The sequence below is a fragment of the Gopherus evgoodei genome, chromosome 1, assembly GCF_007399415.2.
Source record: "Gopherus evgoodei ecotype Sinaloan lineage chromosome 1, rGopEvg1_v1.p, whole genome shotgun sequence".
In the NCBI taxonomy this organism is placed as follows: domain Eukaryota; kingdom Metazoa; phylum Chordata; order Testudines; family Testudinidae; genus Gopherus; species Gopherus evgoodei.
In genome coordinates, this window is record NC_044322.1 from 61,078,468 (window position 1) to 61,094,486 (window position 16,019).

The 16,019-nt window shown below is 47.9% G+C and overlaps 1 protein-coding gene across 2 annotated transcripts; it reads right to left on the reverse strand.

The window, feature by feature from the left end:
• Window positions 1-2,386: 2,386 nt before the first annotated feature.
• Window positions 2,387-7,260, reverse strand: PCDH8 (protocadherin 8). Of its 2 annotated transcripts, none has more exons than XM_030566055.1 (3): window positions 4,382-7,260; window positions 3,791-4,000; window positions 2,387-3,287 (listed from the first exon to the last, which is right to left on the reverse strand). In XM_030566055.1, exons 1-3 carry the CDS (start codon window positions 6,582-6,584, stop codon window positions 2,914-2,916), a joined length of 2,787 nt encoding a protein of 928 aa, XP_030421915.1. In that variant the 5' UTR covers window positions 6,585-7,260; the 3' UTR covers window positions 2,387-2,913. The 2 variants fall into 2 exon arrangements, with proteins under 2 accessions (XP_030421915.1, XP_030421905.1); XM_030566045.1 differs by having other exon boundaries at window positions 3,791-3,998; window positions 4,137-7,260.
• Window positions 7,261-16,019: the final 8,759 nt, after the last annotated feature.

Below are 16,019 nucleotides of genomic sequence, written 5' to 3' on the forward strand. Positions count from 1 at the left end.
ACATCCAGTCCTCCTTTCTTTAACATAGTGATAGACTTGTTGGGACCAATTCTCTGCTGGCAATACGTTATTGCAGTGAGTGGAGTCATGCCAGCAGAGAATTTGACACACAGAACCAGACTTTTAAGTAGCTTATAGTGTTAGTTTGTCTAGGAGTTTATTACAGGTTATTAGTGCAGCACAAAGCTAATATATGGTGAAAATGTGTAGTCCGTTAAAAAAGTTAAGAGCACATATTAGCAAAATATACAGTGAAACTGTATGGAAATACGAGTTAAGGAAGTCACATTAATATAATCTAGTTTCTTTCCTTCTGTTTTAGGACTGCATTCCAATTTAAACAAAGAGATTAATTTTCAATATCCACCAGAACTAATTACACTACATTCAGAATTACTGTTTTGAGCTATGGAAAATTAGTCAATAAAATGATTTAGTTCCACCCTGCTTAGTGACCAACATGCAGCCTTAACTTCCACTCTAAATATAGTGTAATACAAATTTCAGTTCTGTAATTGCTACATAATTACTACCAAATTTAGAACACTCACCAATGATACCTATCACTCATTCACATACATTTTCCCAAACACTACAGAAAAACATATAGCACACTCACCATTTATACTCTAGTCTTGAACCAGTCAATGGAAAGATTCCAATTGACTTCAGTGAGCTGTGGATCAGGCATTCTGATACTGCACCTCACTTACACACAATGATACAAAACTCACAGGCAATTTAATTTATTAAACCTACATACAATGTAATTCATGAAACCTATATTACTTCTCAAATCACACAAATATGTTTATTTGGTCAGCACATAACACATTGTTCAGGATGACAGTGGAGAGATGTTCACTGTGGGACTGGAAGGGAACTGGGTTGAGAAGGGAAATTGATGACTGAAATTTTGATGAAATATGACTTTTCATTTGCATTCATGGGTCAAAGAGTCTAGTATCTTTAACTCAAAGGTCATTAAGTTTTCTTTGTGAGACAGTCTGAATAGAGTCATTAATATTACACTTTTCTCACTGAAGAATTGCAAATAAAACCAACATGCATTGCCTTTTGCGAATGTTCTAGCACAAAATGTTACTGTTTGATGCAAAATGTGCATAAGTGTAACTTAACTCAAAGTATGCAACTGTCCTTTGCAAAAGTTTACACTGGTATTAAAAGCTATTAGTCATTTTTGAACAACTGGCTAGGGAAAAAAATTTTTTTGTTCTACAACCCTGGTAATTCTTAAATGTCATTCAAGATTCAAGAACGTTTGTTTGTTGAAAGTGAAATATAATTTTTTTAAGCTTTTCTTTCTCTTGAAAAGAAGTTTTATTACATCTATATTGAGATATATTCTCACATATGTATACTGGGCTGTCTTGCCTTCTGTTCTTAATATACTGCAGGAATAGGCAACCTCTGGCACATGGGTTGCCAGAGTAAGCACCCTGGTGGGCCGAGCCAGTTTGTTTACCTGCTGCGTCAGCAGGTTCGGCCAATCACGGCTCCTGCTGGCCGCGGTTCGCTGCTCCAGGCCAATAGGGGCAGCGGGAAGCGGCGTGGGCTGAGGGATGTGCTGGCTGCCGCTTCCTGCCACCCCCATTGGCCTGAGAAGGCGAACCGCGGCCAGTGGGAGCCACGATCGGTCGAATCTGTGGATGCAGCAGGTAACCAAACCAGCCCGGCCCGCCAGGGTGCTTACCCTGGCCGGCCACATGCAAAAGGTTGTTGATCCCTGATCTAGTGTATACATATTAATGTTCTATAACAATGATCCAAGCCTACAAACACACACACTGTACTCAGATGAGTAAATCCAATTATTTCAGTGGAGTTACACACTTCAGTAAAACTACTTTTGTGCATAAGTGTTTGCAAGATCAAATCCTAAACCATTTTAAGGCAAGGGAGATTAAGGGCTAGATCTTCAACTGGTGTAAATCAGCATGGCTCCACTGGTTTCAATAGAACTATCTTGATTTACATCAGCTAAGGATCTGGCTATAGGCCACTGAAATGGCACAGATTCCACAAACACTAAGTTACCACCAGATTCTACCATTCTTGATCTTGTTGAGTAGCATCTTCATCCACCAGTGGTGCTATTGAAATCAATGGGACTAAATGTGGAGTAAGGTGCCACTCAACAAAAGTAAAGGGTAACTCTGGAAGTATAACAAATTCTCATTAAGGTATAATTCTTTATAGAAATGGATTTTATTTACCTGTAGAGGGCTGTAATCTTTGAAGGATGAAATCCACAAGCAGACCCCTCAAACACAATACAAAACCTTTATTGGTGTATTTATTGGTGACACTGATTACAGAAACCAAATGGAATTAAATAACATTAAACTTGAAATTGACCACAGACTCAAAAAATACAGGTCACAGTTGGCAAGGCAAACTTCTCAATATACTGGGTTGCTTCGGTTATTATTACACTGTGAAGGAGGAATTTCCCTTATTTGATTTTAAATAATTCAGGATATTATTATTTTGTGTCTTTCAGACAATTCCTTTGGCAACAATTTCAATTTGTTTATCTTTTATTATATAAAAATATAACGAATTTTCCTTATATACAAACATTACATTACACAATATACAGGTTAAAAACACTACAAAAATAGCAGGCCATAGGTGAACTAAAAGCAAAATAACAGGGTAGGGGAAGAATTAAATACTGCACATTTCATAAAAATTACATTAACTACATACAGTTTTTTGTTTGCAAATACCAAACAGTATTGATGTGATTGGAAATCTTTCCCAACAACTTCATTTTTAAGGCACGTCTTGCATATTTATATGTACAACACTGGTCAATAACTTAAGGGCTCTTGAGAGTGACCTAGAAGTGTTCGTGTATGTATGTGCTTGGATGGGAAGCGTGTAGCATTAAACCTTCTCACTAGTGTCAGTCTGGGGTGCTAGGTATCTAGTCGAGGGGGCTTGGTATAGGGGCATCCCCATCTCCTGAAGTTCTGGAAGCCTCCCAGAGCGAGGAGGGGAGAGCAATGTGATTGTCCTGTCAAAGTCTCTGTGTAATACTTTCTCGTAGACACTCTGCAGTCCCACTGTCTTGGGCAGCTGGGCCTGGTAGTAGTTGTCCCTGCGAAGGGGGTCCCTGGGCAAGGAGGTGCTTTTGCAGAAGGTGGACAGCTGAGCTGAGGGATGAGGAGATGAGTGAGGGTTGGATCGGCCACAGGATGGGCTCCAGCAGCGGTCTGAATGGCCCAGGATTTTACATTCAGCAGTACAAGCCCATAATCCTAAAAATACAAATAAAAACCTTAGACCTGTAATCGCTCGAGAAACAGCCACATAATTCTGAGTTCAGCAGAGAGTTATTGCCCAGATCATCAAAAGCTTAGAATGATGGGATGGGGGAAGTGGAGGAACAATACTTCAGGACACTGCTGCAAAGCACACTCTGCTAGCTATCATTATTCCATTTAGCTAGCAAGCCCTAACTCACAATGAATGTCAGCAGGAAGAGCTTTTTGAAAATGAATTTTATAATAGGCTAGCTGCTTCCAATTTGCACTATGTTCTCGACATGCACGTAGATACTTAAGTTGCATGCTGTGAAAATGCTGGCAGGGCTACACCTGCAGTGAGTGCTGCTTTGGAAAGATGCAAATAGTGTGACTGCTATAAAACTGGTCCAGTAAGCTCAGTGTACCTGAGATAGATGGATAGATCCTTTTACTCCTGGGCTATTTTTTATTTTCATTGCAGCCGGTCTGGGCTGTGAAATTGACTGAACCCTTACCATTCTGCATGTGAGTGATGAGATCCTTCTTCAGGGCATCCCCGCTGATGTCAGAGTCGCTGTCATTAAAGTCGCTGTCACCTTTGCCACTGTCTTTGCCACTGAACTTTTCCGCTTCTCGGGCTGATATGGTATTGAAAGAATGACCCTTCCAGATGGCCACAGGTGGGGTGGATTCTTTGCTATAATTAGGAGCAGAGGCATAGGGCTGGAGGGGATCGGGAGTGTAGGAGAAATAAACATATGTCAACATCACAACCGTATCAAGATTCCCCTCTTCCAAACCACCCCATACCTCCTTCCAGTCCCTCAAGCTAAAGCACTCACGAGTGCAGTGGGATCTTACCTCCCCATTAGTTGCCCTAAGTCGTTTCTGACCCTCGTAGAGACAGGCATTCACAGTGCTGGTCTCAGAAGAGGAGACTTCTTCTGCAGGTGGAGAAGGGGCTGGGCTGGTGAAAGAAGCTTTGCTGGGAAAGGATCGCGCTTCAAATGCATTCCCTCTGGGGCTGCTATCCTCCTGGATCCCCTTCTCTAGGTGGGAGATGTCGATCCGCTCCGTCAGGGGCCCATTGTTCTTGATGTCGCTCTCCTTCTTGCGCTTGTTGCAGGTGGTTGCAATGGTGATGATGGCCACTAGCAGCAGGGTGCAGCTTCCAGCTAGGATGATGATAACAATCAGGGGAATGTCCCACTCCAAAGCCTTCTCCTCCCAGGTGCTTGGCTTGGTGACCTCATGGCTGCTGGAGGGTGCCGTGGCAGTCACCAGGAAGTTGATTGTGGCTGTGGTGACAAGGGGGGGCCTGCCATTGTCAGTCACAGTGAGGATGACTTTGAACAGCTGCCCCAGCTCTTTGGACAGGTCCCCCCTGAGCACGATCTCACCTGTCTTCTTGTTGATGGCGAAGAGCTCTGGCTGCTGCTGTGGCTCCGCCACGAAGGAGAAGGTGAGCTCTGCATTGACCCCATCGTCCGCGTCTCTGGCTTTGATCTGAGCCACCAGGGAATCGGGGGGTGCCTTGCTGGAGACCCCGATCTCCATGGAGCCGTTGGCGAGCACGGGGTGGGTGATGACCGGGGCGTTGTCATTCTGGTCCACCACCCTCACCTTGATCAGGGCACTGCTGGACAGCTGAGGGGAGCCCCCGTCGCTGGCCTGGATCCTCAGCTCCAGCTGCTTGAGGATCTCATAGTTGAATGTCCTGAGGGCGTAGATGGCCCCAGTGGCCGGATCCACAGAGACGTAGGTGGAGATGGGGGCGCCCAGGACCTGTGTCTCCAGCAGCCTGTAAAGCACCTTCCCGTTGCGGCCCAGGTCGGGGTCCCGGGCCGCCACGGTGGCGAGGTAGGCGCCCGGCGGGTTGTTCTCCAGCACCGCCACCTCGTAGACGGGCTTGGAGAAGAGCGGCGCGTTGTCGTTCTCGTCGCTCACGCGCACCGTGCACTGCCGGAGGGTCTTGCGGGGCGGCGAGCCCAGGTCCTCGGCCACCAGGGTCAGGTTGTACTCGGGGATGCGCTCGCGGTCCAGCGGCGCGGCGGTGACGAGCACGTAGCTGTCGGCGTAGGCGCGCTGCAGCGCGAAGTGCTCGTGCCCGTAGAGGGCGCAGCGCACCTGCCCGTTGGGGCCCGAGTCCCTGTCCGAGGTGCTGACCAGCGCCACGAAGCTGTCGCGCGCCGCCGCCTCGCTGACGTAGGCCACCCCGGCGCCGGCGGGGGCGCCGCTCAGGGGGCTGATGCTGATGCCCGGCGCGTTGTCGTTCACGTCGGCCAGGCGCACGATGACTTTGCACGTGGCCGCCAGGGGGCTGGCGCCCCGGTCCTGCGCCTGCACGTCCAGCTCGTAGGCCCGCTGCCGCTCGTAATCCACCGGCCCCTCCAGCGTCAGGCGGCCCGAGAGCGGGTCCAGCCGGAAGAGCTGCCGCGCCTCGGCCGGCACCTGGCTGCCGAAGCCGTAGACGATCTCCCCGTTGGGCCCCTCGTCGGGATCGGCCGCGTCCAGGTCCAGCAGCAGGGAGCCCCGCGGCGCGTCCTCGCCCAGCTCCACCGTGACCGAGCCCTGCGGGAAGGCCGGGCTGTTGTCGTTGGCGTCCAGCACCCGGACGCTCACCGTGGCCGTGCCCGCGCGGGCCGGGCTGCCGCCGTCCTGGGCCACCAGCTCCAGGGTGTAGGCGGCCTGGGTCTCGCGGTCCAGCTCGTGCAGCAGCACCAGCTCGGCGCTTTTCCCGCCGTCCGCCCGCGGCTGCGCCTCGATGCCGAAGTGGCTGTTGCGCGAGAGCTGGAAGCTCTGGATGGAGTTGGAGCCCACGTCCGGGTCCAGGGCGATCTCCAGCGGCAGGCGGGTGCCGGGCGCGGCGCTCTCGGACACCTCGAGCGGGATGTGCGCCTGGGGGAAGCGCGGCGCGTTGTCGTTGATGTCCCGCACCTCCAGCTCCACGTGCACCAGCCGGTACTGCTCCTGCCAGAAGCTCACCACGTCGAAAGCCAGGACGCACTGGAGGGACTGGCCGCACAGCCGCTCCCGGTCGATCCCTTCCTCGCCGATGCTCAGCTGCCCGTCGCCCTCCCGCACCCGGACCAGCGAGCTGTTGCTGAACTGCTCCATCAGCCGGAAACTTATCTCTCCGGGCGCTTTCACATGCATCTCTTCTGCCAAAGTGCCGATGACTGTGCCTGGCGCGTCCTCCTCATAAGTGCGGTATCTCACCGTCTTGCAGAGGGTGACCGAGAGCAGCCAGCAGAGGTAGACGAGGCGCGGCGGAGAGACGAGGCTGCGTCCGTCCCTAGCAAGACCCATGTCACCTGTACTGAATTGCTAACCTGAAAGGGGCTGAGGATTTGGAGAAACGGTTGTCTGTTAGGGAGTGAGTCTGCCCCTAAAGCAGGAAGAGATAGGAGGGTAACTCTCCTGCTCCCAGGTGCAGATCATGCATGCTCTGCTCTGCAAGGCAAATGAGCCGATTGCTTATAGCTGCCCTAACCCGAGAGGTGCCAGCGATGCCTATGCGCTAGGCTCAGTTTGTCCAGCTTCTAAACCAGACTGCGTCTCCTGGGGGGCCTTTAATAGACGCGGATATGCAAATTTTTCGGAGCCGAACAGCCAATGGCAGGCACTCTTTTCACACTGCTCTCCTGAATGCCTCCCAGCAAATCCATTTAATGTGGAAAAGGCTTAGAGAGGAAAACAAGAAAGGAAAATTAGGGAATCTCTTCTTTGTTTTCTTTAACTCTTTTTTTTTGAAGGCGAGCTGCAAATGAGTTGGCACAGGGAGCGTGGAGTAAAATGCGCGGAGTGTTTTGTTAATTGTACCACTACAGCACCCTGCTGTTGAACAGGTGCCTAGTGTGCAAATATCTGCTCTTCTGAGCTAGTCACTTAAAAACGCAGAGAAATAGCTTGTTTGGGCTGTGTGTGCGTGAATGTGTTTATTATGTGTGTCTGCCTATGATTATCGCTTAATAAAGTGCTGCGCAATGCATATATAGTGGAGGTTGATTTTCTTTCCCTTGATTTCTGTATTGATCATCATAACAAGCCCCTAAACGAGATTGAAGGATTAACTGAAAATTGATTTTATTCACATTTGTCCACATAATTGTGCTTTACTCGTGTGAGATCCTGTGATCAGACCTGTAATTTGCCTTTCAGAAGATATTCCTAGGATGCTTTAGTATGCATATCACTGCCCAAGTGGCTTTCTTAAGCCTTGGGCACTAGCAGGCAAAAAAAGAAGAAGTTCCAAATAGGATTTAGCATAAGCTTGAGGAGATTTGGAAAGGTTTCAAAGATCAGACTGTATCAAAGGCTTATGAGGCTCTCGTTAGCTGTAGCAATATAATAGCATGGCAGGCTATCCCATTTGAGGCACCAATGTCTGTATTATTTCACTATGACAAGCTAAAGGGAAAGAAAGTTGAACAGTTTCCACAGAGGAGTTGGGCTAAGTTGAATATAATGAGCAAACGCCACATGTATCCATTATGTCTCTCTATTCATTCCCAATCACTGCCATAACTCTTTGACTAAACGATGATGGGCGCTGAATTACACACAATGCCCAGCTCATATTAAAATACATTTAAGATCTATCCCTCCTGATGCCCTGTTACGGCTATTTAGAGGATTTTCTTTTTGTCCTAATAGGGCCTCTCTGGGAAGCAACACTAGTCTCGTCCCAGAAGAACAAAATAACAGCATGAGGTTGAAACCTGGCACGAACCTTGGGGAACTAAACCATCTGCCTAGAAAAGTATGAAGACGTAGCAGTGAGTCACCAAGTTTTACTAGTCCTGCATTGCGAGGGGATACTGAGACAGCGCATGCAACGTGCATTCATTTGGGTCCCCCCGTCACCCCCCACCTTCATGTTAGGTCTAAGCACTGTGCGGAGATAGCGGGCTAAGAGAATGCGTACCTGATCTCGGTCCTGGTGAACGAGACCATTCAAGTAAAGTCAGTGGGAGAAGAGAACATTGTATCAATAGTCTCTCCTGAGGCACCGACCCTTAAATGGACTCCACGTTTTAGGTCACATTCTGAAACAGAAATCCACATTGCAATTGGTACACCGTGATTTTGTGTACCGCCATGGGGAAAGAAAAAGCCACGAAGCACTTTACATTGAACTGAGTGCTGTTTTGATGTGTAAACTATGTATAGGAGATATCCGCTCGGTTCAGCACTTCAAGCGGTTACCATGCTAGTACGAAAAAGCAAAATCAGGCTGCAGGACTTGGGGAGAGGCATGCTCCGAGCTTCCTGCAATGTGCAAGAAAGAGAGCCCTTACTAGAGTGTATCTATACATGTCAAGCCGTCTACAGACACCAGGCTGCGTCAGTTAATGCTGCCCAGAAGCGCTCTGCCGCCTGGTGCTCTTCTCCTTTCTTTGTATCCCGTCGCTGTGTATTTCAGGGATGAAAAAAAGCAATTGCCTTAGCAGCTGCAGCAGGCGTTGTATATGGGCAATACAAAGCATCTACCTCAACAGCACATGGGGCTGGTGGCATACTCCCTAGTAACCTTCCCCTCACCCGGATTGCAATAGTTCTTCCCCTTTGCCCGCGTCCCACACATACAGATCCCCTCCGCCCGCCTGACTAGTAGCTGGAGTCCTCCCTAATCCCTCTGTCACCAGAGTCTTCCTCCTTGGGGGTGATCATGCTTTAATGGGACCCCTGCAGGACAACGAACTTGTCACTGGCCAGTACTTACATGTACATCAGTATACAGCCCTAGTCACAACAGGCGTCCTATGAGCTTTTAAGGGCTGGTTACTAATGCAGCCAAAGCTGACTTGTATTAGTACTTTACAGTGAATAGAAACATCTGTCCATTTGTTCCAGTTGTGCGCATGAGCCACTCCCTGGGCCCGATCGGATCCCTCCTGAAGTCAATGGAAAGACTCCCATTGATTTCAAGGGAAGTTGGATCGGGCTTCATGTGAGCCACAAAGGCCCTGTCCTGACATCCAGATCTGATCGCCAAATTAAATTACCAGTTTGCCTTAATACTTCCGACTTCTCAGTGTCCACAGCCTTTGCATAACCTCAACCGAGGACACAAAGCACCCCATCCGGGCAAAAAAGACCAGAGGGAAATTGAACAAAGTTGGCTTATTTTTAAGGGAATTGAAGACTATGGTCCAAAATCTGTCCCCGCTTGTCCGGATTCTGATTTCAATTACACAGTTACCAATCCGGAATAATTACTGGGCAGCTTCTGATATATCTGGTGTAAATCCGGAGTAACGTCTTTGAAATCAATAGGGCTTCCGAGGTGTAAATGAGAGGGTAATTTGCCCCCACATCTGACAATCACATTGATCCGGAAACCGGGGTATGCTTGGCCAATGAATGGCATTTGCTTTAGTCTCATATCTGGTCGTAGGGGCAGTAGTCCTAATTCTTAGTGGCACAAACTACCAAAGAAATCGCTACGGCACGGATCATTCAGGCATGTGACTCAAAGCTGTGGCTAACCGACAGACCTAAAACGAGTGGAGGCAATGCGAGGAAGGCGCTTTGCGGCCTTTCAGCAGCAGGGCGTGCCAAAGCCTCCCAAAGCCCAGCTTCCTAATTACTGCCGAGGAGCTGTGTTAAGAGTAATTACCCCGAGTGGTGTGATGGCACGCGAGTGAAGTGAGCTCGGGTGCCTGCGGATTGCCAGCATTCTCCAGCCTGGCGGGCAGCAGCCAGATTATGGAAATAGGATTTAAAACAGCGCATCAGCGCTTCACTCAAATCCCCACCGGGGGGGGGGGGGGGGGAAATCCGCGCAGCGCTCATCTGGTCCAACAAAAGCGCCCCAAATCGCCTTGTTATCATACCAAAAGGCTTTGGCTGTCTCAAAGGAGCCCCTTTCTCTTTATCTTAGCAACTTAGCAGACCACTGTCTCGCGATCATGAGAACAAACATGGCCACAATGGTTGGCATTTTCTCGGAATGCAAATGTGGTGGGCTCAGAAAAGCTGGATTTCTCTGACTCTGCCTAATACCAGCATTGTGAAACTCGCGTGCAGACAGCAAGATTGACATGGCCGTCACGTGATGGATTAGATCTATAGGAAAGTTTTCAAAGAGTTTACAATGGGTGGCTCAGCTTGATCTGATATCTCCCACAGTTTAGAGGGAAAGAGAAGCAGGATATATTCTCATATGTAATAGGATTATCTTTTCCATTTCAAGTTCTATACAGCATGTAATTTATTTTTAATTAGGATTAACTCTGCCAGGAAAGGAAACTAGACTTCGCTGAGAAGGCAGCGCTATCTAAGAGAAGGGGAGGCATTCTTATTCTTTACAAATAAATCAATAGATCAATAAAATAGGACCATGTTTTGCCTCCCACGCACTTCACAAGAGAAATGATGGAAAGAAGTGTATATTAAATGCATAATCAAGAATAAATCAGAAGAGGCTTTGAGAGGCGTTATTTTTATGTCTAATACAGAATTCGATCTTTTTTCAGAGAGTCCCAATGGGGTGTTTGTTCCACTTGACCCTTTAGAAGTAGCGCGAGGCAGAATATCCTTTCTTTCTGTATGTCTTTCTGTCTGTTCCTACCAGTTTTGATTTTGGGCAGTATATATCAATCACTCTGTTGTATAAACCTTCCCAGAAAACGTAATGTATCGTAGTTTGGAGATAATCCATTCACAAGGCTCAAAAAAACTGTAGAAGAATTCTTTGTACAGCTAAAAAATTAAACATATGGAAACTCTGTATTTAAAAACCCATCTCTGAAATATTAGTTAAACAGCCCAGCTCGGTTGATTGATTCACGTGGGGACATATGTTCTTGCAAATTGTTCGTATTGTTATTAATAGAGATTCTCACACCGCATAATTTCTTTGAAGCAGACAACTGCAGGTTTTTCCATAGCTGTGCAAGATATTAATAATATACTGGCTTTCTTGCATAAAGTCATTATTGTGGAGTCGCAGAGCACTCTAGAAGCGGGCATTTCTTCAACTCCGATGGCTTGAGCTTTCTGCTTCCAAACCCTCCCCGATCTACTTTTGATATGGAAATGAAGCCTGCTGTGTGTGGTGGTTTCTATGCCATAACACTTTAGGACCTGGAATCCGCCCAGTGCAAACTGAAGTCTAGTGTTAAAAATTTCTCCGAAGAGAAAGTGAAAACATTTTTATACCATTAATTTCGTGTCACCAACAATCAAGCTGGATTGATGGCCAGTAAATTGCCCAGTGACAGTCTGCGGTTAAATATCTATGTGTCTAGCTATCGGTAGATCTAGTCAAAGAGAAAGCTATTCGGGTCGGGTTGGTCCGTGAAACCCTCATTTCCTGTTCACACCATTACCCTGTTTCTCACAGATACCTGATCTAGAAACTGAGGAAGAAACTCAGGTCTTAAATAACCCCGTTTTTGATCCAGTGCCGCTAAATAAACGTTTGTTTGTCGCAAAACCATGGGCTTTGGCGTTGAAAAAAGGAGAGGACTACTGGGATTGGTTGAACTAACCACCCTACTTTACCGGTCCTATTAATAACGCAAAAGCGCTTTCCTCACCCTGGTTTGATGTGAAAATCACAAGATCACGCTACCTGATTTATCGGTGACATAAACCTCCAAGCGAAAGACACACTGGTCATGGTCAGTTTCCTAGAGCATGCGCGGGCTTTGTGCTGGCGGCTTGGCTCACAGAGCGCTAGAAACTCAGGGACCTGCCCCACATCTACCCGAAGGCTCATAGCGCACATGGGGGGCGAGGGTGTCCACATGGGGGCAGGCTGCCGACTGCTTAGGACAGTTTCGGATCACAGAAAGAAACTCCCGCGAGAATCCTGCGTGTACAATTTTAGTTTCCACCGCAGAAAGGTGCGCTTGGAAAGAATGTAAATCTCCATTGGACTCCGGCCCCCACAATCGCTAGTGTCCAGGATGTAACTCTCGTTTTCCAGCGGATTTGAGTAGATTCACTCCCACACCTTTTCAACCCTATGATGATCCCGATGGAGGGGAAATGGGCTAGTTTGTCAGAGGGGAATATTGTGACTCGTGCGCCATTGACAAAGTCTGCTTTGAGCTAACCAGACCCCGTGGCTTCACTGGGAACGCTGTGCCGTCAGCGTGAAGGCAGATTGGGACTCCGTGTGGGGTTTAGACCACGGAGTCTTTCCGTAACTGCAGGCAACACGAAAACAATGCATTGCTGCCATGCCCTGAAAGAATTGGTCTAATTTCTATAGAAAGGGCTCAGAGCAGAACCATCTGACTTCAGCTGCGAGCTGGCTGAAGGGCGTGGGTAGGGAACACAGGAATACATGGCTTTATATACCCCCGAGCTGCGCACACATCTCCCAACAGAGCTCAGAAAGCAACCCCAACCCGTAGTCTGGGGAGGAATGGAATGACCTCTCCTTCTATTGAAATGCTGCTTTCATCTCCACGGGTCCCTCTTTCCTTGGCAGCTTCATGGAGAGTTCTGATCTGCCTTCAGTGGTCTCCAAAAACAAAAGAATTCCTTATGCTCCTCGGACTAAACAGTCGCCTTGTTTAATCATTTCGATCACAACCGAGGATGTGTGGGGTTAACCTGTCAAACCCCACAAGACTAGGCTGATCAAACCCCGATGAAAACAAAGACTGGAACTAATAGGAGGAACGTTGTCGTTGTTCTATCAGTGTTTGCACTGGAGGATTGTATACAGTGTTGTGCTTCTGCCTTTGGCCGTGTAATCTATAGACGGCAGAGGCTGCAGCCGTTCAAGTGATTTGCAATTTTGGATCAGGGTTATAAATCACTCTGATTATCGGGCTGTTATTCTGTGCTACTTGAAATGTAGACTATGCAAAATGAGTTTATAGTCTGGAATAAATAAATCACATAAACGTCAGCACGCAGTTTTGATTTCACAAGGAAAGATTTTTATTGGATTAAGTCTAGCCCCTATTGGAGTGGCAGCTGGGGCTGTGATTCAAGAGGAGAACAAAACCACATTACAGTTAATAAAATGCCAAGCAAAGTACATGTATCATGCCCTAAGGGATCACTCCATCAGGTCCAGAGTGAGGACATTCCAAAGGTGGGCCCCAGACATGAGTCAGAGCTGCTATCATACCTGGGATCTGATGTGGTGCTCAGTTTCCCAGTTCATCTCACAGTGCCTAGTGCTAATGAGATTTGACTGGATCCCAGGCACAAACCAAAAGTGAGCTCACCCTATCCCTGGCCCCTCACCCATACAATATCCTCTTAAATCTTGCCACTCACTCTCCCTGATGACTGTCCTTCTCCTCTCCCACACTTTACCCTTCCCCCCCTCCCCTTGGCAGGGAGGCAATCATTTCTATGTTTTTCTCTCTCATCTCTAGCCCTCTCCTGTGCCTTGATCACTGTTCCCCCTCCCCTCCTCTCCTCTGCCCCCCATTATCATCTCCAACTCCTCTCTTTACTGTCCACTTTTTTTTCACAGAGAAGCAGAGAGTAGGGATGGTCCAGCATTAGGGGCCTAGCTGGGATCCCAAAATTAATTCCCTGCTCTGCTGCAGACTTTTTATGTGACCTTGGCAAGTCACTTAGGGCTTGGCTACACTTGCGAGTTAGAGCACATTAAAGTAGCCCCGGGCACTCTAACTCCTGATGTGTCCGCACTGGCAAGGCATGTAGAGTGCCTGGACCCTGCAGCTAGAGCGCTCCTGGTAATCCACCTCCACGAGAAGCATAAAGCTTGCTGCGCCCCTATTGAAACACCCAGGCGTCAGTGTGAATGAGGTGTTGCATTGCTGCACTGTGATTGACCTCCTGAAATGTCCCATAAACCCCTAAAGTCAAGTGGCCACTCTTCTCATTGTTTTGAAATCGGATGCAGGAATGTGGATATGCCCTTTCAAAGCTCTGTTTCTGACAACCAGCATGCTTATCTGCTCTGGGACAAAGGACCATTACTGTGGAATGCTGCTTGCTGTGAGTGTGTGTGAGAGAGAAGCGGGGGGAGGAGGTCTGCTGCTGTCTGAACTTCTCAGCCCTCCAAAAACCCACTCTTTCTCCCTCCACATACACACAACACACTCCCTGTCACATTCTACCCCACATTTGAAAAGCATGTTGCAGCCACTTGCATGCTGGGAAAGCTACCACAATGCACTGCTCTTTGTGGCGTTGCAAGATCTGCTAATGTGGCCACGCCAGTGCATTTGCAGCTGACAGTGTAAACACAGGGTGGCATTTTCCCTGCTGCAGTCTCCGAAGGCTGGTTTAACTCTCAGCGCTCTACATCTGCAAATGTAACCATGCCCTTAGTGTCTCTCTGCCTCAGTTTCCCATCTGTATAATGTGGATAATAGGACCTCCCTACCTCACAGGAGTGTTGTGAGGTTAAATACGTTATAGACTGTGAGTACCTTAGATGCCTGCCCCAGTCGCATCAAGTTTGTTGCTGGAGATGGCTGGATCAGAGGCATCCTTCAGGGATAAATACTTTTTAAGCAGCCTATTCTAAGCTTCTCTGTCTTGCTACCTAGGGTTTTGGGGAGCTCACACAATAGGTGGATCAGTCACTCACACCAGTCCCTGATGCAGGAAAAAAATACAAGCCAGCTACCATCTAGTAGCCAAACATATTAGCTAGGAACTGATACAATAGCTTGTTGGGGAAGGCCCAGCAAGGTCCAGGGAGAGTGCCCTGGTGAAGTTTCCTGCATACTTCTGAGCCTGGCTGCAGGGAATGGAGCAGAGAGGAAGTCACTGGGTATCACACTACAGTGATGTTCCTGAAGACTGCTTGCGGGTGTGCTTTATCTTTTGCACTGACCCTAGTGTGTTAATGTCTGGTGTATTTGGAGTTCCCCTACCAGTTTCTTGGCTTGCGGGATAACGTTGCATCCTCTCCTCGCTCTCTGCAGCCTTGTCTACAGTCTCTCCCTCTCTGAAGGAGAGTTTAGAAGTATAAAGAAAAGAAGAAAAAGACTTCTCAGGTCTAGGCATCTCCTGCCCCTGCAGGATTGTACCCTCCTGCAAATGTGCAGTGCTAGTGCATTGCCCTGTATACTTTTAAATGCCCATTGTAATGGGCCTTCCATCATTCCCCTTGGGAGATTATTTCACTGTCTGGTAAATCTCACCAGGATAGTCACTACCCACTTTCCCCTTCTTAATTTCATTTCATGTACTGCTAATTATAGTACCACCTAGCACCACTCTGCCTGCCAGTCCTCAGTGGTTACATCCTTCCCGCATTTCTAAGTCTGTATACAGTTGGATGTAATCTATTTATTTAAATGTAATGATAGTGTCTGCACACAAATATGTTGTGATTAGTCTAATCATAATGTCACTCCACCTCTGTCTCCCCTCAGCCTACCCTATTTTCACACACTCTCCCCCACTGTTAAAGTTGAGTCTGTCATTGCTGCCAGTATTTTAAGTGAGGGGCACCAGTATAAATCCCTATGGTAGAATCCCATGGGCAGCAGAGGCAGGTGCTCAGTCTAATACTTCTAATGAAGAGGAGTCTCTCATCTCTTTTTTCCTTCCCCCATACGTCTCTTCTTGCAGAGTGCCTCCAGCTGTGAAGGACTGAGTCCCTACTGCACGCAGCCTCCCAAGCAGCTGTAGAGTCACAAAAGAGTCTGGCTCTGGCTCATATCATTGCTGCTCAGGAAGCTGCGAGAGCAATGGAACTGACCTGGTAGGCTGCTGCTGCACTTGCCAGAGAATGTATGTTATTCCTTACTGATGAGTGGGCAAGCGTTTTTTTTTCTTCTC

Excerpts from the sequence above, each read along its gene's own strand:
- PCDH8 (XM_030566045.1), bottom strand. The coding sequence starts at position 6,584 with ATGGGTCTTGCTAGGGACGGACGCAGCCTCGTCTCTCCGCCGCGCCTC. Across the intron at positions 3,999-4,136 it reads TTAGGGCAACTAATGGGGAG|CCCTATGCCTCTGCTCCTAA; the intron begins GTAAGATCCCAC and ends GATCCCCTCCAG. Across the intron at positions 3,288-3,790 it reads CATCACTCACATGCAGAATG|GATTATGGGCTTGTACTGCT; the intron begins GTAAGGGTTCAG and ends TTGTATTTTTAG.